Source organism: Rhinolophus sinicus, linkage group LG07 (assembly GCF_036562045.2).
Source record: "Rhinolophus sinicus isolate RSC01 linkage group LG07, ASM3656204v1, whole genome shotgun sequence".
Lineage (NCBI taxonomy): Eukaryota > Metazoa > Chordata > Mammalia > Chiroptera > Rhinolophidae > Rhinolophus > Rhinolophus sinicus.
In genome coordinates, this window is record NC_133757.1 from 46,071,817 (window position 1) to 46,097,539 (window position 25,723).

At 37.0% G+C, this 25,723-nt stretch overlaps 1 protein-coding gene and 1 pseudogene across 1 annotated transcript in view; one reads left to right on the forward strand and one right to left on the reverse strand.

Moving 5' to 3' along the window:
* Window positions 1–25,723, reverse strand: part of DNAJC12 (DnaJ heat shock protein family (Hsp40) member C12) — a 62,878-nt gene that overhangs the window by 12,569 nt on the left and 24,586 nt on the right. The window contains exons 2-3 of the mRNA XM_019731770.2: window positions 20,034–20,162; window positions 11,055–11,133 (exon numbers count right to left, since the gene is read on the reverse strand). Of these exons, the coding sequence (XP_019587329.2) occupies window positions 11,055–11,133; window positions 20,034–20,111 (157 nt within the window). The 5' untranslated portion in view covers window positions 20,112–20,162. The remainder of the gene's footprint in view (window positions 1–11,054; window positions 11,134–20,033; window positions 20,163–25,723) is intronic.
* LOC109447374 (small ribosomal subunit protein eS1) lies at window positions 22,808–24,110 on the forward strand (annotated as a pseudogene).

The following is a 25,723-nucleotide window of genomic DNA, read 5'->3' on the forward strand; positions in this document are numbered from 1 at the left end:
ACGAGGGATGGGGCTGTAGGATAGACAAGGGCCATGCTAGGGATTCTGCTGTGGTTTTTGTTGTTGTTGGAAGCGCAGCTGGAAGCTATTGAGAAGTTTTCAGCACAGGAAACAACACAGTAGATGGCTTATGGGTGGTAACTTTGTCACTGATCTATTTGACCAGATGGCATACAACAGACACATTTCCTGGCCCTGTTGAAAACATTTCCAATGTCACTTCTGCTCCTAAGTAAAGTTAAAACTTTCTATAGAGCAGGATAAAAGATCAATATACAAAAATCAATTGTGTTTTTATATATTAGCAGTGAGCAATCTGAAAACGAAATTAAGGAAAGAATTCCATTTATAGTAGCATCAAAAAAAATACTTAGGAAAAATGCTAATGCTAACAAAAAAAGTGTTAAGACTTACACACGGATATGTACTATGTAGGTAAACCTACAATGATTATATCTGTACTGAACATGTACACTTTTTTCCCTTGTCCTTATTCCCTAAACAATAGACTTTACATATCATTTACACTGTATTATTGTAATATAATTAGGTAGTTTATATGCAAATACTGTGTCATTTTATATAAAGGACCTCTGGTATCCACAGGGGTCCTGGAACCAATCCCCCATGGAAACCAAGGGACTACTGTATAAACTCAAGAGAACTGAAAACATATGTCCACATAAAAACTTATAAATGGATGTTCTTATATATAGCATTATTCCTAGTAGGCAAATGGTAGAAACAACTCAAAACTCACAAATGTCCATCAACAGATAAATGGATAAACAAAATGTGCTATATCCATATAATCGAATTATCATTCAGCCACAAATGGCAATGAAGTACTGATACATGCTACAATATGGGTGAGCCTTAAAAACGTTATGCTAAATGAAAGAATCCAGTGACAAAAGGCTACGTATTGCATGATTCCATTTACATAAAATATTGTGAATAGATAAATCTAGAGATAGTAAGTAGATTTGTGGAAGCCAGGGGCTGGGCAAGGGGGAAAAAAGAAGTGATTGCTAATGAGAAGAGGGTTTCTTTTTTCTTTCATAACCACTTTGTGAGGTGGATATTATTACTATCATTCCCATTTCACAGACTCTAAGTCTGAAGAAGGTTAATGCAACTTGCCCAAAGTCCCACAGCTTCACGTGCTGGAGCCATGATTCAAACCCAAGCCTGTCAGGCTCCCCAGCTGACGCTGCTCACTTGACTACCTTCCTCGCCCTTCCACTTTCCTGTAATGCAGGATACTCTCTAATCCTCACTTTCTCTTCCACCTTCAGGAATAATAAAAACCTCATCATTCATCAATAAGATCCAGGTTGTGCTCTTGAGAAGTTCAGAGTCTAGTAAGGAAGCAGACATATAAACATGTCATTTCAATATAATGTGATAAATAGAAATAGAGGCAAGACTGGTTCTGCTTGATGAGTCAGGAGATACTTCATTAGTTTTCTTTACACTCAGAGTCATCCTTGACTCTCTCTCACATATCACTTCTAATGCATTAGCAAACCTCGTTGTCTCTACCTTTAATATATTCCCAAGATCTGACCTCTTGTCGTCACCTCCATTGCCACTGTTTTGGTCAAAGCCACGATCCTCTCTCGGATGGATGATTACAGCAGCTTCTCAACTGATCTTCCTGCCTTTGTCTCAGTCTATTTTCTACACAACAGTCAGTAATCTTTTTAACAATAAGTCACATAATATCACTCCCCTGCTCAAAATGACTTCCAATGATTTCCCATTTCTCTTAAAAGAAAATTTCTTACCATGGCTAGTAGGTCTGACATGCTCTGCCTGCCCTCTACCTCCCTCTTCTTTCTATGACCTCATTTCCTTCTACTTTTCCCCATCTCCCCTTGCTACAGTGTAGTAGCTTCTCTGCTGTTCCTTGAATACACCAAGCGCACTTCAGCCCCAGGGCCTTGGCACCTGCTGTCCTTTCTATCAAGAACACCTTTACCCCGATGTACTCACATGTTACTTCCTTCAGATGTTGGCTCAAATGCCATCTTGTTGATAGGGTCTTCTCTGACCATGCTATATAAAATGGCCGCTCACCCCATCAGTCCCATTCCTTTCTCTCCCTTGCCCTATTTACTTTTCTTCATAGTACTTATCTCCTGACATTATATAATTATTTGTTTGTGATCTGTCTCCTCTATCAGAATACAAACTTCATGAGGGCAGAGACTTTACCTCTTTTGTTCTCTGCTGTAACCCTTACACTGGAGCAGTGTAGCAGATGCTCAAAAAGTATTTGTTCAGGGAATAAATGAGTGAATGCTTCCTTTTTTGAGTGTGAATATAGAGATATTCATATAGTGCTATTCCCTGAGTGCCAAGTACCAAAGAAATGACACATATTCTTATAACATTTTGTGAATTAGGAACATTTTAATAGTATCATTGGGAAAAACAATTCAAATGACCCTCATAGTGCTTAAAAATAGCTCATGGAAATTAGTCAAATCCTTTAAAACAGATGTTAGGGCAAATGTGCAGTCACTACTGATGGTACCTCCACGCCAACTGTGAAAAGACTGAAATACTTCTGTACCCCAGGTGGTAAAGAGCTGCTCTTCCTGAGCCCCTATCCCCCAAATACAACCACTTCAAGTATTCCCCGAGCAACCAGAGCTACAGCCTGCCACAGAGGGCACCTCCAAGAACCTGCTCCAAAGCTGGGCAGCACAGATACCTAACAGGCAATGAAGTATTTAATATCCACTACTGGAGGTAGTAGCAATGAATGGGTTCAAGGGAAGAACCTAAAGATGGGCCTATGGAAAGCTACAGGAAAACAAACAACAAACAAAAAGCATCTTGTTATATCAGATCACTCCAGTGGGCAATCCTTCCTGTTGCTGATGACAGTGTAATTGTCCCTCTGTGTAAGTGAGATGTCACTTTTTCCAACAGGAATAAAAAGCTCATTAAATCCTCACTAAGGATGCGCATGCCAGTTACTAGTAGAGCAGGGGCTGTAAAGATTTACATATTTATCTATGAGTCACCTTCTCTTGGCACATTACTGTTGGCCTGTTTTCCAGAGTTTCCAGAACAAAAGAGGTTTGCTTGGAATTACTGTGATGTCAATCCCTCAATAACAATTGATAAGCAGAAAGCAAAAGAGACCTTATCTTTCCTGTTAGGTGGCCTTTTTCTTGATCCATCCTCTTCACCACATTTAATAAAAATGAGTTTGGGTTTATATTTACCCTTTAATATATAAGCTAATCAAATGACTCATGCAAGACAAATATTTACCAGTTCTGGGAAGAGACATCTCATTTTATAAGCTTATACAAGCAAATGATGCTTGAACCTTCGAGACACATTCTCACTTAACTCCTAGGTCTATTTTGAAAACAGACAGGTTTTTTAAAATTCACATTTCACAATAGAATTTGTATTATTATAGCCACAACTTAAATGCAGAAAACTTACTATTACTTGAGAAATAATAATAGTAATAATAATAATAATAATAAAATAATAATATATCAGAACATGCTTTGAAAAAAGTCTGGAGAAAAATACAACCAACTGTTAATAGCAGTTCTCTGACAGGGAGAGATAAGAGCAGACTTGCGCTTTCAACATTATTTATTACTACATGTTATTTCTATTCTAAGGGAAAGAAGCAACAGTTTTTATTTTATTTTTTAAGATTTTTATTAAAATATAGCTAACGTACAATATTATATTAGTTTCAGGTGTCCATCATAGTTATTCAACATTTATATACCTAAAGAAGTGATCACCATCATCACCATACCATATTATCACAATACTACTGACTATATTTCCTATACTGTATGTATGTTACATCCCCATGACTTATTTGTTTTATACCTGGAAATTTGGACCTCTTATTCCCCTTCACCTTTCCCCCACCACTTTTTTAAGTTTTTCGATTACAGTTGACATTCAATATTATTTTATAGTAATTTCAGTGGTACAGCATAGTGGTTAGAATTTATATAAGAAGTGATCCCCTGACTAGTCTAGTACCCACCTGGCACTATACATAGTTATTACCATATTATTGATTATATTTCCTATGCTTTACTTTACATCCCCATGACTATTTTGTAACTACCAATTTGTACTTCTTAATCCCTTCACCTTTTTCAACTATACTCCCCAACCCTCCTCCCATCTATCACCTCAATTACCTAGCATCAACCGAACACCATACATAGTCATTACAATATTGACTATATTCCTTATGCCATACCCTGTATCACCATGACTACTGAGTAACAACCAATTTGTACTTCTCAATCCCACCCCTTTTTTACCCACCATTTAATCCCTCTCCCATTGAAACCATCCACACGTTCTTTGTATCTATGAGTTTGTTTCTGTTTTGGTTTTTGTTTATTTTGTTCTTTAGATTCCACATATAAGTGAAATCACATTGCATCTGTCTTGCTCTGTTTGACATACTCCACTCAGCACAATACCCTCCAGGTCTATCCATACCACTGCAGATGGCAAGAACCCATTCCCTTCCACGGCCAAGCAATATTCCCTTGTATATATGTACCACCTCCTCTTCAGCCATTCATCCATCATCAATGGACACCCAAGCTGCCTTCTTATCTTGGCCACTGTAAACAATACTGCAACGAACATATGGATGCACACATCTCCTCGAAGTAGCATTCTGGGTTTCTTCAGATAAATTCCCAGATGTGGGGTTATTGGGTCCTTCTTTGACTCTCCTCATTTTTTTGGATTCTTTTTGCTGTTCTGTTTTGGTGTTTTGTGCTACCTTACCTCCAAAATCACTGATTCGATCCTCTGCTTCATGTAATCTACTATTTATCCCCTCTAATGCATTCTTCATTTCAGTTATTGTATTCTTTACTTCTGACTGGTTCTTTATGTTTTCTATCTCTTTGTTGAAGTTCTCCCTTAAATCACTGAGCACCTTATAACCAGTGTTTTGAATTCCACATCTGGTAGATTGCTTGTCTCCATTTTGTTTAGTTCTTTATCTGGTGCTTTGTTCTGTTCTTTTATTTTGGACGTTTCTTTGTCTCCACATTTTGGCTACCTCCCTCTGTTTGTTTCTAAGTGTTAGGTAGAGCTGTTATGTCTCCCCATCTTAGAAGAGTGGCCTTATGCAGTAGTTGTTGTGAGGAGCCCAGTGGCACAACCTCCCTGGTCACATGAGCCAGGTGCTCCAGGTGTGTCCCTTGTGTGGGCTGTGTGTGCCCTCCTGCTGTAGTTGAGCCTTAATTGCTGTTTGCACACCAGTAGGAGGGACTGACTCTCAGGATGATTGGTTGTGAGGCCTGGCCATGACTACAGTGGAAGAACTGTTGTGCAGGGGCTGACCCTACAGAGCAGGACTCACTTTAGCAGGACTCTGGTGCCTGCTCCGTCTGCCCTTTAGGTGTGTCATCCTTGGAGATGGCCAGGTGATGCTCTGCCTGGGTCCAAAGCTGGCCACAGTGAGTGCCAGCCCTGATCCTCCTGGGAGGGACCCCGCTGCAGGCCAAATTCAACCACAGCCTGTGCCCGGTCGAGGTCTACCTAGCATGAGCCACAAGGCAGTTTGCTGATGGCTACCACCCATGCGGGGCTTGGAGGTGCTTCGAGAGGCCAAGACGTGAACTGAGGCTAACTAGTGCCAGGCCTAGGGCTGCTCAGCAAAAGGTACAGGACATGCTGAAGCCAAATGAGCTTGTTTGGGTTTTATGAACCTTTGAGAGATTTTAGGAAAGTCTGTAGCTTGAGCCAAGGCAGGCCGTTTGTATGGAAAAGTCACTGGAAGCAGCTTAGGTGTGCCTGAAAGTTTGGTGGCACAGGGTCTCAGAATCACCAGGGCATGGCGAATGTACAGTGTTAACCAGGTTGATGGAGATTCAGATATGGTGGCCACCTGTGTCTGCATGCTGCGAGTGGGGAGGCCTCAACAAAGAAACAATGGCTTCCTCCAGCTCCTCCTTCTGGGAGAAAGGGTCCTCTCTAGCCCTTGCCATAAAGCCAGACAACTCAGTTCCTTCCTATACATCCCTGGTGTTTTGTGAGCTGCTTCCCCAGTGCTGGAGCTCAGAGCGAGTGAGTCCCTCAGCGAGTAAGTCTACATGTTCCTTTAAGTGAAGCACCTGGGATTGCAGTGCCTCTGTCTCACTCAGCCACAATCTCCACTACTTTTCACAGCCAGAAGTTGTAAGGATTTCTCTTCCCAGCACTGAAACCCTGGGCTGGGAAGCCTGGTGTGGGGCTGGGACTTCCATAGCCGAGATATTGCTCCCAGTTTTTAATGGTCACATGCAAGTGTGGAACCAGCCCTTCTGCATCTCCACCCCTCCTACCAGTCTTGAGGTGGCTTCTGTATGTCCTTAGTTGTAGGACTTCAGTTCAGCTAGGCTTAAGGTGATGCTCAATGACGGTTGTTCTGTAGTTTAGTTGCAATTGTGATGTTGTTGTGAGAGTAGGCAAGCACTGCATTTACCTATTCTGCTATTACACCTTGACTGGCAAGAAGCAATAGTTTTTAAAGTAGGAAAACACTGAGACATTGAAAGACAACAGCAAGGGACAAAGAGTTCCCCTTCTTCAAATATCCAAATGTCTTTGAAGTCTTTAAATCAACAACAAAAATAATCATTTCACAAAACCTTTGACCCTTTTCTTCAGGGTCAAAAAGAAGTAATAAAACATTGATTTGAAGTAATAAAACATTGACCTGAAACAATTAGTGTCATGTGTACACACAGGACTGGCATGAGCACCAGCCAGGGTCTTTTGAGCTCAGTAACACAATTTCTATAACACAACCAGTCCTGCCTCCATCACCCACACCTGGACAAGAGAAGGGATTTCTAAAAGCTAAAAGCCTTAGATTTAGCACTTTAATGAATGCAAGAAATATCTAATGGTAACTTACAAAAAAGAACACTATCGTATTTTGTTTAATTTTTATCTTGGAATGTGGCATAAAAACAAGGAAAGACAGTCAACTGAATCATAATTGCCAACATTCATTGAGTGCCTCCTGCATGCAAGACACATTGAGAGTCTACCCATTTTATCTGTGAGAATGGTGAGGCTCAGGGAGGTTAACCAAGGTCAATTAGCTCTCAAGTGGGAGCTAGGAGCAATCCAGCCAGACAAGTCTCTGTTCATATCTACTACTATATTATGCTAACAAATCAGTAATTTCAATGGCAATGGTTCAGACTACATTTAGTAGACCAAAAAGGTATATTTACAAATTTAATTTCTCCTACCTGCTATTGCTCTACAGTCTAGCCTTTCATCTTAATGAAATACATTTGAAAATCTGTCCATGTATTCTGGATTTCTGTCAAGCCAAAATTCAGCAGCTGGGTGAATTTTTGTTTAACATTTTTAAATTATTTTTTTTATCAGTACCCTTACTCCTTCTCAAAGTGTGTAAAAAACCACCTAAATTTTTAGAAAGTCTTATTAATCCAAATGGATACTTAAACAAATTTGAAAACAATTTCTACGCAAAGGTTGCATCATCTGTCACTGCAAGCCTGACAAGGGAAGATATTGATGTCTGTGTACCTTTTCGTCTTAAACCATATTTACGCAGCCCTCTTTCTCTGAACAAGAAGCCTTGAGGTAGCCTGTATGTGAAAACTCCTATCACTATGGAAACTAGAAATGGCACTGATTGTACAGTGATTCATCATGTATCCCAAATAGAAATTGTTTCCGAGGGACAGAAAAACAACTCAAAGCCATGCTTCACTGAAAAAGAACCCAATTAAAGAATAACCTGGGGCTTGTTTATCAAATTTTTATACTTTTATGTTAGGACATCCATCTTAATATTAACTCCAGTTCAGACAAGTAATTAATATGTCTCCTAAAGAAATGTTCATGAATTCACTCATTCAAGAAATTATTTGCACAAAGTAGGACTCCTCCATAGCAGGTGCTATGCTACACGCAGGGCATGCCATTGTGAACAGGATAAGCAGGAGGCCTGCCACACTGAGCTTCCAGTATGACTCATATGCAAACAGTGATACAGTTTGCTGCCTGACATATAGGCTGCTCTGGGTAGCTGGGACACACATGACTTCCTGAGGACGTGATGGCTAAGCTGAGACCTGACACAGGAGCATGACCTAGCCAATCAAAGCAGGACAGGAAGGTGTACAGGTCTTGGGAGTGTTCCAGACAGAGGAAGCAGCAGGCATTAAGGTTGTAGGTAGAAACAAGGGCACATTATGGAACCAAGGTAGTTCAGAGTGGTTAAAACATGGAGTTGTAGGTGTGGGGTGAGAGAAAATTGAAAATGGAGAGATGGGGGGGAGCACAGCATGAGGGGGTTTGAACCTCAAGATTCAGCAATGACAAAAAATGAACTATTGCTACAAGTATAATACATTGTACACGTAAATATCAGCCATAATATAAATCAAAAGAACTACACATAAAATAGTACATATTGTATGAATCCATTTATATGAAATTCAAAAACAGGCAAAACTAATCAATGATGATAGAGATCCAAAAATGGGAGAGGGTGCTGACTTTGAACAGGACATGAAAAGGTACTTCTGGGCTGCTGGAAATGTCCTACATCTTTATCCGGGCAGTGGTTAAACTGGTTAGACATAGACACAAGTTTATCAAGTTTACACTTCTGATTGAACTTGTTGCCTTAAACAAGTTATGCCTTAATAAAAAGGGGAAAAATCAAATAAGCAAAAGTAATAGTTAAGTATCTAACCAAAAAATGATTTCATATATAAGAAAATGATCTGTTTACACAAATCAAAGGGCTCAATGATTTCTTTAAAAAAATTAGTGAAGAGATAGCTTTAAGATAGGGGAAAACTTTTTTAATGAAGAAGAGCTTGGGTTTTATTATTTGTATAATGTGGAGTTATAGACAGGTCTTAATCATAGTATTTTCCTTACAGAAAAATCATGTATTTATCTCTATTTATAAATATAGATAGCTAGAGATAGATATATATGTATGTGTATATATACGTATGTATGTCTTTAGTTGCATTGTCATGGCTACCTTGATGTCCTGAATAGATTCAAAACGTTTTCTTTTCATGGTCATTTTGACTTTGGGGAAGAGCCAAAAGTTGCACGGTGCCAGATCCAGTGAATAAGGTGGATGAGGACACATTGTAATGTTTTTATTTGACACAACTTGCAGTACCAGAAGCAATGTGAGGCATGGAGCACTGTCATGATGGAGAATGAAGTAAAGACACTCACAAAAGAGGACTTTTAGAACTGTTTCAGAAAGTGGCAAGAACGATGGGATAAGTGTGTTTGAAGCAAGGGGGAGCATTTTGAGGGCGATTAATGGCAATGTGTCTTTTACTGTAATAAATTTATTTAAACATTTACCGTATCTTTTGATCACACTATACACACACACACACACACACACACACACACACACACATAGGACATACATATAGTAAACATAATTATCGAATTTAAGATAGTATTACCTACCATGAGGATAAATTCAGGGTAGGAATACACAAGAGACTTCAACGGCATGGGTGAAGTTTTAAGCTGGGTGGTGTATATACATAGGCATTTGTATAGTATTCTTTATACTTTTTTGTACATATTAAATATTTTATTTTTTCCATAATTTAAGAAAAAGGTATCTGCAGTATGAAGCAATGAAAGGAGTTCTGTCAGGATCCAGGCATGAAATCATGGTGACTCACCTAGTAATGACTGTGAGGATGGAGGGAAAAGAACCTACAGGAGAGAGATGCAGAAGGAAATTCACCAGCATTTGGTAATTGACCAGATGCAAACATGTGGGAGAGGAAGGAGGCAAGGTTTTTCCTTGGCCAACCAAATGGATAGTGGTGCCCTTTATTAAGATGGGGAAACATTAAAAAATGAGTGCTATTTTAGAGCGGGTGAGAGGAGACTAATGAGTCAGCCCAGTTTTTGACAGGATGACTCTGAAATGTCCCCAAATGGAGATTTCCAAGAAGCAGTTGAAACTATAGTCTAAAGATGAGGAACGACAACCGAGTTAAGGATAGACTTGGGAACCATCAACAAAGAGCTGATGATTGAAGCCACAAACTTGGACAATAGTCGAGAAAAAAAGTGGGGAGTAAGCACAGAAGAAAGTTTAGGAGGAAACCTTAGGAGAGCAGAGAAGGACTCACAAAGGAGACACAGCAGCTTGAGAGGTTGGAAGAAAAGCATGAGTTGAGTACATAGCCTGGTATCTAAGGGAAAAGAGTGTTTCAAGAAGGAGAGCATGGTCAACAGAGCTGAATGCTAATGCAAGCTCAGGGAAGATAAAGATGAAAAAGCAACCACTGGATTTGGCAGATAGGAAGTCCTTGGTGACTATTACAAGAGCAGTTTCCAAGAAAAGTTGAGAGTCAATTTAGGATAAATCAAAAACTGGGTGTAAGGGAAGTAGAGATACCAACTTCCTTTCTCAGGAAGTTTGACTCTAACAGGAAGAACAGAAATAGGGAGAAGCAGGAGGGAGACAGGTTAAGGAAGGATTGCTGGTTTGTATTTTATCAGGCTGAGATATACATAAGCATTTATGTCTAAATTTATGATAGTAAAATTTAAATTATGATAAAGAAAAAACAAAAATATGTATATATTATCATATATATGGATATATCATATATATATGGTCATATATGGACATATCCAGGTCCCCAAAATGAAGAAAACATAGCCAGATTCTCATTAAGACAACCACCTGCTTACAAACATACATAACACTCCAGCACTGGTAAAATAAAGCATAAACTGGACAAATTTTAAACCATGAAGCAGCACATTATAGCAGAAAGAAAACTGGATGTTAAGTGGCTACTATTAGACAAAAGACCCTACATGTTTCCCTCCCCTCCTACCATCCAATAGTGCAATAACATTCTTTGGCATTAAATGAAAGAATAAGTTTGAGCATAATAGATTTTTTAAAAATTAAGTTACTGCTCAATGGCTTTTTAGTTCTATATTCTATTCATTTTCATGAGAAATAGCTATGAAATACCTACCAGCTTTGGAGTTTTCAGGATGCTTATCGGGGTGACATTCCCGGGCTCTGAGCTTAAATTCTGTCAGGATTTGTTCAACCTAAAACAAAAATCAATGTTTAAAATAAAGAGTCCAGCTTAAAATGCACAAAGGAAGATGTTGGACAACAGTCCTTCCCAAAACAGCCATAATCAATCCAACTTTTCATTTTGATCCTTATATCTGTATTTTGAGTTTTTACTCTAAAAAATAATTTCCTTAATAACAAAATTCAGAAAGTATCCAATAAAAACTCCTGTTCAAATAATGGTCTGTGATGACAATTTGACTTGTCCATGTATATAGATGATGGCCCAAGACACGTATGAGCTCAATATACTCGTATTTAAAGATCAAATATGGTCAGATAGGTTTATCTGAGTTCTTCAAAAGATGCTTAGCCACCAGTCATTATTCAGGGATGATTGTCCAGTTTATAAATTATACATTATAAAGTTATTTCTTCCTGCCTTTTGGCCCTTTTTAGTTTTATTAAGAATTTTACTTTCTTTTTTTTAAAAAAAGGACATCATTCAAACCTGATCATTTTGCTACTAACAGCTTGGTTAGAGATTTTTGACTGGGAAAAACAAAAACTTCAGCCAAAACTAAGATGATGTGTGAGAGTCATCTATGATTTTATTTTATTTCACTCCCTTACCTAATCCTTACTATCATGAATTATTAAGACTTGGCTTTTTGCAATCATAATTGCAATGACAGTAGCAGGAAATAACAGTGATTATGTGGCTCTGGAATCTGATTGCTTCGTTTTAAATCCCAGTTTTGCCCTGAGACATTAGGGAATTCATATAACTTCTAAGTGTCTAGGTTTCTTCATATTTACATTACGTGAATAATGTTAGTAGAGCACTTAACACAAGGCCTGATTATCATAAGAACTCAATGATAGTAGCTATTAATAAATGTCAGTGGTTAAGTAACTTGTCTGAAGTCATTTAGCTAGTTACTAAAAAAGCTAAGTTTTTTGTTAACTAAGCAGTTGGACTTCAATCATCTTTCCCACTGTTTTATATGGCCAAATTCTTCAGTTTAGGGAATCTACTAATTAATGAAAGCAAATTACCTCGTTTGAGAAATTCTCAGGCAGCTCAGCTCAATATTGTCATAAGACTCATGGGAGGAGAAACGTATTTTTATCAGCTCCATGTCATCCTTAATCAATTCTCACAAAAAAATTCTTCACTTTTATAATCAAAGTCAGGCTGTATATTTATAGATACACAGACTAATAACTATTCTTTTCCTTGTTAAGCAACTACTGAGAACCCTTTGGAATAATAGGAAGATACAGACTTCCTGTTAAGAACTGTAATCAATTGTGTTTCCTCTTCCTGGGTGCTTCCTTTAACTATCAGTCACCATAGCCTGCTATATAACAAAGAAAATGGAGAATAACTTGTTTTTCAATTTTAAAATATTAAATATTCTAAATATATTAGTAGTATGCAGTTTTAATTAACAACTAATTTATGAATGCTCACAATCTCTTTGAAAAAAATTTCATCAGTACAGAATAAAAAATAAAAGCCCTTTTACCCCTTTTCCCCCAAGATAAGAGGTTACATCCTTCAAGACATTTTTTACACATTTATACACATATCTTGGGGGACTTTAATAACATAAATGGGTAAAATTATGCCTAGTTATCAAAGGTAGGAATTTTGGATTTTTACTGTTGTTGTTCTCCTTTTTAATTCCTATCCAATTAGGAAACATTCTGGTATTAGCCCATGGAAGCAAATGTGTCAAAATGGTTAATTCTCAGTAGTGCTAATGTGTGTGATTTTTTTTTCTGCTTTACATTTTCTGTATTTTGTCAGTTTCATATTTTAAACAATTAAAAATAGTCTATATCTATCTTTCATTACTTTTTATAATTTCACTGTCACATAGTTTATCACAAGTCTCCTGTGTAGGGCTGTTTCTGGGTAAACTAACTGGTAAAGTGGGTTAGTTTGTCTTGGACACATTCTATTTATCTCGTCGCATGCCCACCCTATGTGCCCAGTGCCAAGTGCAGTCCATGGGCAGGTGAGGCCCTCCATGTCAAGGTTCATTGAATCCTGCCTTCCTGATTCAATGTTCAATGGTCTGGAAAACTGGCTATCCTGTCCATCAGTAAACAAACGAAAATGTTCAAACTTTACTTGTTATCAATTAATTTGAAACATCCAAGGAATGATAACCACCAGTGTTATTGAGGGTGCAAAGAACTGAACATTCTCATGCTCTCCTGGTGAGGATGTATGTAAGTGCAAATTTCCTGGAAAGCAATTGGGATATATATTATTTTTTTCCTACTCTTTAATCCAATTCCAATTCTAGGAATTTGTCTAAGAAGATAATCAGAGGTGAGAAAAGGATTTAGTTATAAGAAGATTCAGTAAATAAAATACTATATAAATTTTAAACAAAAATCTATGCGTCAAGTAACAGGACATCTGTTAAAGTTAATTGTAATATAACCATAGGCTGGGATATTTTGCAGTCATTAAAAAATCACCTTGTAGTGCTGCCCGATGGCTCAGTTGGTTAGAGCACGAGCTCTGAACAACAGAGTTGCCGGTTCATTCCCACATGGGAGCAGGGGGCTGCGCCCTCCACAACTAGACTGAAGACAATGAGCTGCCACTGAGCTTCCGCTAAGCTTAGGAGGGGCAGCCAGATGGATCAGTTGGTTAGAGTGCGAGCTCTCAACAAGGTTGCCGGTTGGGATGGTGGGCTGCACCCCCTGCAACTAAGATTGAAAACGGCAACTGGACATGGAGCTGAGCTGTGCCCTCCACAAGTAGATTGAAAGACAATGACTTGGAGCTGATGGGCCCTGGGGAAACACACTTTTCTCCAATGTTCCCCCAATAAATTTTTTTAAAAAAAATTATCTTGTAGTAGAAGACTTTTAATAATACAAAAAAATTTGTATAATATGTTTCTACGAGAAAAGGTAAGCTACAAAGCATTTTGTGCAGTATAACTCCATGTTTTACTTCAAATGGGTTATGTAACATATATATGTATGTTCATATGTATACACACATACATATATAATAATGATAATAATAATAGCTAAGATTTATTGAGACTTACTATGTGCCAGGCACTGTTCTAAGCATTTTATACAGAGTCGCATTTAATTCTCACAACAACTCTATGGGATGGGAAGTATTATTATTCCAGTTTTGCAAATTAGGAAATAAGACATAGAAAAGTTAAATAATGTTCCCAAGGTCACACAGCTAGTAAGTGGCAGAGCAAGGATTTGAACTCAGGCAGTCTGACTCCAAGCACATATAAAAATACACATATAAAAATATATATACACATATGTGTGTGCTTATTTACATAGTACATAGATATAACACATAAATATACACACAAAATCGGCATGCATATGTCATAGTCCCAAATATTAAGCATTTAGGTTAACATTTTTCTTTGTGCTCTCTTCATATTCCACAATTCCTTATTGAACATATACTAATTTCAGAAATTAAATTTCAAAACTTAAAAACTTATCTTTTCCACATCCTATTAGCACAATATTTTGATCTGTGCCAGGAAAACTCTAGTGTGTAATAAGGACTAGTCTGATTCCTAGTTGGATGGATCTTGTCCAGCTTTCCCTAGCCACACAAATGCCCTCTGTGTCTCCCTCCATGCATCTAAATTTTGAACAGGGTCATTTCAAGCCCCATATTTTCTCTGAAGTCTTTTCAGATATTCTAATTCCTGTTGCACTTACAGACAGTACCACATAGCAAAATACTTATTTGTTCCCACATTATTTCCTGTGTATTAGTTTTTGCTCCTCAACTGGATGCCAAGTTCTTTATACATTTGCATCCTGTATCACTTTCCTGCTTTGTTTTGTTTTCTTTTTTTTTTTTGTTTCGTTTTGTTTTCCCCCATCATTTCTAGTACTGGCCCAATGCCAAGTGTTGAATAAATATTTGATTACAGACTGAAAGATGTTCTTCAAATAACATGATGTAACCTAATAGGAGCTTTCTGAAAATTGTGATTTATTCATTAAAAGAATGATCTCATTCTTGTGATGGAAATGTACGTGCTGCAGAATATGCTGCAGGAAAGAGAAAACTCGTTTTTACAAATGGGTTAAGTATTGTCCATCATTTCAATTCACTTAATCTGAAACTGGATTTTTCACACAAACCTCCAGTTATTAGCAATATCCCTGAAATAAATTCAATGAGAGATCATCCTATATTATTCTAATCAAATGATAATTAATTAAAATATGAGCTAAAGAAACGATTTGAGCCAGAAAATATATAATGGTCATAATTAGGTTATACTCTATAAAATATAATATCTATTAATCCATAATGACAAAAATAGTTGAATAAATATGAAAGATAGATTTTCTTTACAGAAGAATTCCAAGTAATAAATGTAAAATGAATGAGGAAAATAGAAAGTTACCATTATGCAAACACATAGTAGTAACTCTAACAGGCAAGATCCACCAAACCATGCTAAAATCAGTGGTAAGAGTCTGAGGAGAAACACTACAGTCTCAAAGAATCTTCACCAATATAATTACAAAAGGGAATATAGGTAACCCTACTGCAGAAAAACCTGGCAGGAAAAACCTAACAGACACTACCTTAACCAAGAGATCAAGGTCAAGACATATCAACATCATGTACCCCTGATATGACACACTACGAAAGGTACTACACCACTTCTGCAGTGTTTTTCCCAAAAACATATAACCTCAATCTAATCATGGGAAAACATCAAACAAACCAAAATTAAGGGACAGTCTACAAAACAACTGACCATTATTCTTCAAAGTGTCCAGGTCATGAAAGACAAGATAGGTATGAGAAACAGTTATTTTGGAGGAAACCAAGGGAACAGGATAACTAAGTGTTTTTAAAAAAGGATCCTGGGGCCGGCCCGGTGGCTCAGGCGGTTAGATCTCTATGCTCCTAACTCCGAAGGCCGCCGGTTCAATTTCCACATGGGCCAGTGGGCTCTCAACCACAAAGTTGCCAGTTCAATTCCTTGAGTCCCACAAGGGATGGTGGGCCGCGCCCCCTGCAACTAAGATTGAACACGGCACCTTGAGCTGAGCTGCCACTGAGTTCCCGGATGGCTCAGTTGGTTGGAGTCAGTCCTCTCAACCACAAGGTTGCCAGTTCGACTCCTGCAAGGGATGGTGGACTGCGCACCCTGCAACTAGCAACGGCAACTGGACCTGGAGCTGAGCTGCACCCTCCACAACTAAGACTGAAAGGACAACAACTTGACTTGGAAAAAAGTCCTGGAAGTACACACTGTTCCCCAATAAAGAACTGTTCCCCTTCCCCAATAAAAAAATCTTAAAAAAAAAAAAAAAGGGATCCTGGCTTGGATTTTAGAAGAGAAAAAGGACATTCATAGAAAAAAGAGTGATCCATAATGTAAACGATGGACTTTGGGTGATTATAATGTGTCAATGTAGGTTCACCACTTCTAACAAATGTACCCCTGTAGTGGGGATGTTGATAATGGTGGAGGTTATGCATGAGTAGGGGGAAGGGACATACGGAAATCTCTGTATCCTTTGCTCAATTTTTCTATTCTATGAACCTAAAACTGCTCTAATAAAAAACTATTAAAAATCATTTTTTAAATAAGACAGTTTTAAAATAACATGAATTATAAGATAAGGATAAATTTACAACACCAAGTACACAGTATTACTGTGAGGCCACAGTAATACCCACTTACTATGTCTCAGGAACTGTTCTAAGCACTTTCTATACCATATCTCACTGAATCCTCACAACAATTCTGTGAGGTGGGTACTATTATTATCTCCAATTGCAGATTAGGAAACTGAGGCATGAAAAGTTAAGTAATTTTCCCAAGGTCACACAGCTAGTGAATGGTAAGATTTAAACAAAGGTGGTTGGTCTGAAGTCAATAAGAAAAAGAACTAGAAAAAAAATAGGTGTTTCCCTTAATTGAGTTTATGCTCAATAGTCAAGTCCTTGAAATCAGGAAGTCCTCTTAACGTTACTATTGAAATGGTGACCAAATATTTAAAAAAATCAAAGAGGATGCCTTACACCACTAGTGTATGGTCTACATCAGTAAGGACTTTAAAAGATTTTATAGCATGTGTCTTTTGTGTAAAATCTGACATAGGGAGAGAAAGCTGACTGACTTGTAGTCAAACTTCAGTAAATGTTTTTGAAATGGGGGCTATACTGTTTTCTATTCAATAGCACAGAAATCCTCCCATAGTTTATGTGTCATTTAATTAATTTCTAACACAAGCTTGAAATTGTAAGAACTGTATACTAAAGCAAAAGAATTATGTGTGTGTCTCAACTCAATTGTGATAAGTACAATCAAAATATAAAGTTGCTTTGAAATTATAACTGCTTAATTGTCTTAGGATATGAACTTTTCTAGTCAATTTTTTTAGAGCATCAAATCAAGGAATATTTGAAGTAAAGGAAATCCATCCAACACAAATCAAGTAAAGGAAATGTCACACTAAGTACTCAAAAATGGAATAAAATAGGGGTGTCCAGATGGCTCAGTTGGTTAGAGTGAGGGCTCTGAACAACAGAGTGGCCAGTTCGATTCCCACATGGGCCAGTAAACTGTGCCCTTCACAACTAGATTGAAGACAACGAGCTGCTGCTGAGCTTCTGGAGGTTGTGGCCAGATGGCTCAGTTGGTTAAGAGCGCCAGCTCTCAACAGCAAGGTTGCTGGTTCAATTCCTGCATGGGATGGTGGGCTGTGCTCCCTGCAACTAAAGATTGAAAATGGCAACTGGACTTGGAGCTGAGCTGCGCTCTCCACAACTAGGTTGAGGGACAACGACTTGGAGCTGATGGGCACTGGAAAAACACACTGTTCTCCAATATTCCCCAGTAAAAATTTTTTTTTAAATGGCATAAAATATTTTTTAACGGGAAGGATATATACAAAAAGAATTGACAAAATTGTGACAGGTCATTTCATTTTAAATAAATGATTGTTGTCTACATGTGCCATGCTATTGACAGAATCAGTAAAATACATCCAGAAGAAGGAACGTCAAGACAATGTTTTTATTTATTCTCCTTCTAATATATGCCTCAGTATATACAGAGAAGTATGACTGTACCTGGTAACCACGAAATGAAACTGTTATAAATATTATAAAGAACGGGATCATTTTTTTAAGTCTATTAAAAATTAATCCTCCTCCTTTGTAGACTTAAAAGACAATAACAACTGTAAGAGATGACTAAACAGTCAAGAGATTTATTATAAGGATAAAACAATCTTCACTTTATAACTTAGCATGACAGTATTTTTTAATCCAAATGGTGAAGCTTATTAAGTTAAATTATGTTCCTTTGATTTTAAATAGTTCCTTCAAAAATGATTTGGCAATAGTATAATCCAAAGTGTGAATAACACATATAATAAAAATGGTAATATACTGTCTCAATTGCTGTAAGCAAAATTGCCACCAAAGTGAACAAGAGTAACATATTATCTTAAAGGAGCAGTATGCATCCCTTAAGAGCATTATAACCTGGTGTGTGTGTGTGTGTGTGTGTGTGTGTGTGTGTGTGTGTTTTAACTACAAGATACCTAAGATAACCTTCTCAGAATGATGAACATAGGAATTTTACTCCTTTGTGTCCAATATCACATTCTCTTCGTCAAACAAAGTACATTTTATTACTAAACTCCAGCCATATGAAATAAAGATAAATAGAAAAAATATTTTGCTTTAAAACATTTTAATATTAATAGCTGCATTTTAGTAATAAAATAGATATTTTTAAATATACACTTATAACTATATATAATAATATATATTATATATTTATATGTTATATAAATTATATATAATAATATATAATAATATAGTTATAACTGTATAATATAAAATAATGAATATATTAAAATACTAATAATGTGAATATATTAATATATTTATGACTGTATAATATATGAATATATTTAATAATTGAAATATATTTCATATTCACCTCAACAGTATTTAACATATTGAAAAACTGGAAATAAATGAAATATTTAACAAGAAGAGAATAGTCAATTGTGGTGCAACAGTAAAATGAAATATTATGTAATCATTAAAATACGTACGAAGAGTGTTTCATAGCATGGAGAAATCAATGTTATAATGTCAGTGGGTAAAAAGTAGGAATTAACAAGTACATATAATATCCCCCAAATATATCTTTAAAAAAATATGTATAGGAAAAAGACTAGAAATTAATATACCAAACAGCAACAATGTTATCCTTGGGAGGTAGAACTATAAAGTTTTCCATAATTTCAAAAACTTTTACAACCTTTACAATTGTCTATGGGGAACGTTAAAAACATTATTCCCCTATATGTCAAGTGAACAACTGCAGAGTTTTCAAATGTTTTATGTCAGAAGACACCTTTTTAAAAAACAATTTCTCACACAATTTGAAATATTAACATAGAAGGATGTTTCTTGGTTCATATAATTTAGCTGCTCACATAAAAGTACATATTTTAATAAAACACTTTAAAATCACTAATTACTAGAAAGTTACATTTCATGTCAATTATAGTGTAAATTACCATAATAAAGATATAGCCTATGTATGCTATGATATGTAGCCAATGGCAATCACAACAAAATCTCAAATTTCTATTTTTCGTATATTTGAAGTAGAGTCTATGGCTATGTGCCAGAAAGCACATATTCAATCAGCAGCGTCCATAAATTGTAAGAGAATACTATTCAAGTAAAGACCTAACACACATTTAAATCCTTAACTTTCTCTGAATCAAGAGTGCTTTAAAATTTTACAAGATTAGGTTTTTTTAGGCAACGTGACTAAAAGTTCAGTTAAAACCTTAAATAAAACTTGAAATACTGTTGTGAAAAAAGAACAGCATTATCCAGTCTTACCGAAGACAGTTCATCACATCCCAGTAACGTGTAGTAATCTTCTGTATCTTCTGATCTGTAATTCAGTATTGCGTCCATTTAGATCACGAAATCAGCTCTTCTTCCCCGTGAAACAAGAGGCACAATGAGCTGTGAGTTAACAGGAAAAGCTTTTTTAAATCTGGTTTACAGCAGCACATTCCAAATAGCACTAACTAGATTTAAGGCTGGCCACAGCCAATACACAGCTGTCATCCTAGACCTTTGTAAGCTCTACCTTTCATTGGCTGTTCACAGAAGAGAAAAAAATAGATCACATACCTGACTGTTGCAGTGCTGCCTGGGATTTGTAGTTTTAGATTATGTAGTGCTGCAGATGAACCATTCCTCTTATGGGTAAGCAAAGACCATTTTTACATACTCCCCAAGTTAGCCATCTCTCCATCTCCTATCTACTCTTATCTTTTTCCTTCTCTTTAAGTGATAGAAGAAAATTTGAAGCAACAGGGACCTGCTGTGGCTTCTTGAGCATATGAGGAACATGTTAAAAGTGGAGCTTTAATAAGATTAGTATATTATGGTTGCTGTGTGCTTTTGGAGAAAAGAAGCTGGAAAACAATGACAAATATAGTTAAACCATCAATTTGAGAGTTAGGCCCACTTTTATCTTAAATTTTATTTATTTGTTTGAATGGTCACTACATGCGCATAGTACAAAACTTTAAAGGTACAAAAGGGTAAGCATGAAAGGTAAGTCCCTCCACCCTGGGTCTTCCAGCCACCAGTTTTCTTCCCTAGAGGAAACCACTGGTAACAGTGTCTATGTTTGCAGATTCAGTCCATGCATTTACATACACATATATCTGTACAGCCTTCCCCCGCTGTCCGAAAGTAGAGCATTCCTATGAAAACTTGCATAGCTCAAAGGATATTAAACAAAGCAGAGATTACCATTGATTTATATGGAAAAATATGGAGGCATTCCCAGAGCCCCAAAATAGCCTACAAAATGATAACAAACAATACATAACACCTAAAATAACACTAACATAGTAAAAGCAGTGCAGCTCTCACTGCTCATGGTATGCACTGTGTAATGCAGGGTCTCTGGTCCCGCTCCTCACACAAGAACACAGGATATGGTGAGGCCAAAGAGGAACACCCACGGAGCCATAGATAGGGGAGTCATACCTCTATATTCTCGCTGGCGGCTGGTCGAGACACAAAAGTAAACATCCGCCAGTAGCCCAACAAGGGGTCTTCCTGCACCCCAGTCTTGTCTTGCTGGCGGCCAGTCAAGACACAGGAAGTAGGATCAACATGATCCACCATCCACAATCCACTTGCTAACTGCGCTTGCTAGCCGCAATCCTGTCCGCTTCTCTCCCAATCAACCAACCCCCTAGCGTAGCCACAGCAGTTGTATTAGTGGCCAATGGCTAACCAGCAACAGCTGATGGCCACCCAGCCACAGCGGATGGCCATCTGACCACAGCTGTGGCCATCTAATAACCGAGCCAGCTCCTTTCCATGTGAGTCCAAGAGCCTGGAAACTGCTCTCTGGGACTCTGTCCCCGCACACTGTCTCTACAACAGCTCACTGCAAAACGGACACTAAATACTATTTTCACTTTTCTCCTTTTTTCATAAAAGCAAAAATCCTCTTTGGATTTCTTTGGGTTAGCAAAAACAGACACTAATGTAGTCGTTTGTAAAAGCAAAGTGATGTAAGACAAACTTTTTTTTAAAGAATTCTATGATAATTTCTTTTGCTCCCCCTACATCCTGTAACTGAGTTTTACCAAAATTATTATTCCATGTATGTATAATGTGACAATAAAATCAACTAAAGGTTTTCATACCTGTCCTCAATAACCCTAAAATTAGGCAATTCTAGAGAACAGACTACACCAGCACCATGTATATTTCCTATCATAATATTTATCAAACTGTGGCCTACATTTCTGACACCTTGACTCTGAATGGCTCCTCCCTCCTTTGTGCCCCCAACTCACAATATCCTTTGGGGTAAAGGTAAGCATTAAAGAGAAAGAGCTCATATAGCAAAATGAAATAAGAAGGCAGTTTGAAAATTTTGCATTTGAGCTTGCCCGACTATAGGATCTTTGTGGACACACACAAACTACACATACATTTCAACACTGATATTACAGTGTATGTCAAATGTATTTATGGTCCTTAAAGGTTATTCAGTAAGCACTCAGCTGAAGGTATCCTTTATATTGTAATGTTACAGGTTTGCAGACCATTACTGGTTATTTTCCTCATTTTGACATCTCTACATTTATTTTCACTGTCAAAATTCAGTAAAAGTCTCCTTCTCATTTTGTTTTAAGCCTTTGAGTTTTTTCTTATGCTGACTGGCTTATATCAGAGTACATCCTCAAAGCAAAAAAAAGTTGAGTTTGATCAGGCCCTTGATGAAATGCTGACAGTGCCATTTTATAATCAGAGAAAAAGAAAAGCTTGAAAGAAGTGCCCAGACAGTCCTCATGTTATAGACACAGTATTCCAAGATTTGTAAGAAAAAAAGTGGAAGATTTGCCTCACACCTCCCTCTGCCCAGAGGTAAAGAGTGTGAAACATTTCAGCTATTTCTTCTTGTATTTTTCACCATTTTTCTAAATGATATTTGTACTTCAGAACTTTTTACACTTAAAAGTGTAAAGTTTTGCATTGCTGTATCTACAAAAAAGCCTTGATCATACAATAGCAAAATGGCAAGAATAGGCCTGAATAAAAGCCAACTCTAGCCCCACCCTGTATGCCTGAATTCTCATGCGAGTTGTACTTCTGCTATTTTGGCTCTCTGAGCAGCACAATGGCGCTTGGCAAGAATACGTGCCTTACGAAAAGCAGCAAGGAGGGAGCCAAGAAAAAGATGATTAACCCATTTTCTAAGAAAGATTGGTACGATGTGAAAGCACCAGCTATGTTCAATATAAGAAATATTGGGAAAACACTAGTCACAAGAACTCAAGGAACCAAAATCGCATCTGATGGTCTCAAGGGTCGTGTTTTGGAAGTGAGCCTAGCTGATCGGCAGAATGATGAAGTTGCATTTCGAAAATTCAAGTTAAATACTAAGGATGTTCAGGGCAAAAACTGCCTGATTAATTTTCATGGCATGGATCTTACCCATGACAAAATGTGCTTCATGAGCAAAAAATGGCAGAGCATGATTGAAGCTCATGTTGGTATCGAGATTAATAGTTATTTGCTTTGTCTATTCTTGTGTTGGTTTCACTAAGAAAACACAGCAATCAGATTCATAAGACCTCTTATGCTCAGCATCAACAGGTTTACCAAATCCAGAAGATGATGGAAATCATGACCCGAGAGGTACAGACAAATGATTTGAAAGACGTGATCAATAAGTTGATTCCAGATAGCATTGGAAAAGACACAGAAAAGGCTTGCCAATCTATTTACCCGCTCCATGATGTCTTTGTTATGAAAGTCAAAATGTTGGGGCAGACAGGTGGCTCAGTTGGTTAGAGCATGAGCTCTGGGCAACAGGGTTGCCGGTTTGATTCCCACATGGGCCAGCCTGCTGTGCCTTCCACAACTAGAATGAAGACAATGAGCTGCCACTGAGCTTCCATTGAGCTTCCACTGATACCCCTGGCGGCCAGATGGCTCCGTTGGTTGGAGCGCGGGCTCTCAACCACAAGTTTGCATGTTCAATTTCCTCAAGGGATAGTGGGCTGCACCCCCTGCAACTAAGACTGAACAACGACAACTGGACTTGGAGCTGAGTAGTGCCCTCCACAACTAAGATTGCAAGGACAACAACTTGACTTGGAGCTGATGGGTCCTAGGAAAAACACACTGTTCCCCAATAAAGTCCTGGAAATACACACTGTTCCCCAATAAAGCCCTGTTCCCCTTTCTCCAATAAAATCTTAGGGGAAAAAAAAAAAGAAGAAAGAAAGAAAAGTCAAAATGCTGAAGAAGCCCAAGTCTGAACTGGGAAAACTCATGCAGCTTCATGGTGAAGGTAGCAGTTCTAGAAAAGCTACTTGGGATGAGACAGGTACTAAAGTTAAACAAGCCCCCATCCAAAAATCTGTTTAAAATTCAGACTTTTCACAGTGACAAATAAAGCTTATTGGCAGGGGGGAAAAAATAAAATAGCCAACTCTAAATTTCACCAATGAGTCAATCCAAAAATAAATAAATTTCACATCATATATCTATATATTACATATAAATAATATACATAATACATAAAATAGTCAAATACCGACATGCAATACTTAACTTTCATTACTTAGTTATATATAAAATGATCAAGTGACTTCTTTTCATATTTAACTTTTTAAATTTACTTAAACCTACATATTTGAAATCTTGTATTATTTAAAAATGTATTAATTTAGGAATAGTGCTATTCTCCCATTGTATGAGAAACTTTGTAAGGCTACAAGTATAAGGCATCTACCTTTTTTGCCTAAAAGATGATTTTTGGGAAAATTGCACCTTATATTTGAACATATATAATACTTTCTCAATGTGGGAATTATACTTCAATCATCTCAGGTTCTACAATCATTTTCACAAATGTTTTCTCTTTTTTAAGTTTCATATTGATTAGAAAAGTTTTCTTTACTTATTTTAATAAATATTAGCAACCATTTTGGGTATTGTTCAGAAAATGCAATAATACAAGATGAGTGGATGTTTTAAGAAAAGTTGGACTGCCACTTAACTTATATCCACTCTTTTCCTCAAAACTAACCTTCAAATCTGCCACAGAATCTCATCGTAGGGTGTATTTTTAACATTCATTGGGTTTTTCTCCCTAATTATAAAGGTAACAAAGATTATGTTGGGACCATATTTTGGAGAAATGATAAAGCTAGAGCCATTCCTTCTTACACCAAAATAAATTATGGATAATCAAATAACCTAGAAGCCATAGAAAAAATTAATAAATACGACTACATAAAACTAAAGCACATTTGTGTTGTCAAAAATACAAAAGCAAAATCGTAAGGTACAAGTAAAAAAATTTTCACAATTCCCATAACAGACAAAAGGCTAACTTCCCTAATTTACAAAAAGTACAGACAGATCAGTAAGAAAAAGATTAAACCCAAAAGAAAATTGGGCCAAGAATATGACTACTTTCAGATATATTAATGACCAATAAACATATCAATAGGAGTACCACCTCATTTATAATTATAAGCCTGCTAATAAATCAAAGGAAGATAAATTCTATCAGAGAAGCAAAATTTCTAAAGTGATAATATCCAATGCTAGAGCAGAAGTGATGAAGTAAGCACTTTCATACATTGTTGGATAAGAGTGTAAATTGGTACAATTTGGTAATTTGATAGTATTTATCAACTTTTATAAAGCATATATCTTGTTGCCTGAGAATTTTGTCTCTACAAATTTAACCTGCAGATATACACCAAAATATGCAAACACTGTAACATTATTTGCAACAGAAAAAAATTGCAAACAACCAAAAATGTCCCTCAGTGGGGTGGGAAAGAGAGCAATGGATGAATAAATTATGGTATTTGTGGAATGATAGCTCTTTTTGTGCAAGTATGAAAACATCTCTAAAACACATTATCAAATTATAAAGGTTGAGGAAGAGTGTTATAGAATTATTTTGTGTACTTTTTAATAATATGTACATTTATACCTATAATCTTTTTCTTTAAAAACTGGGT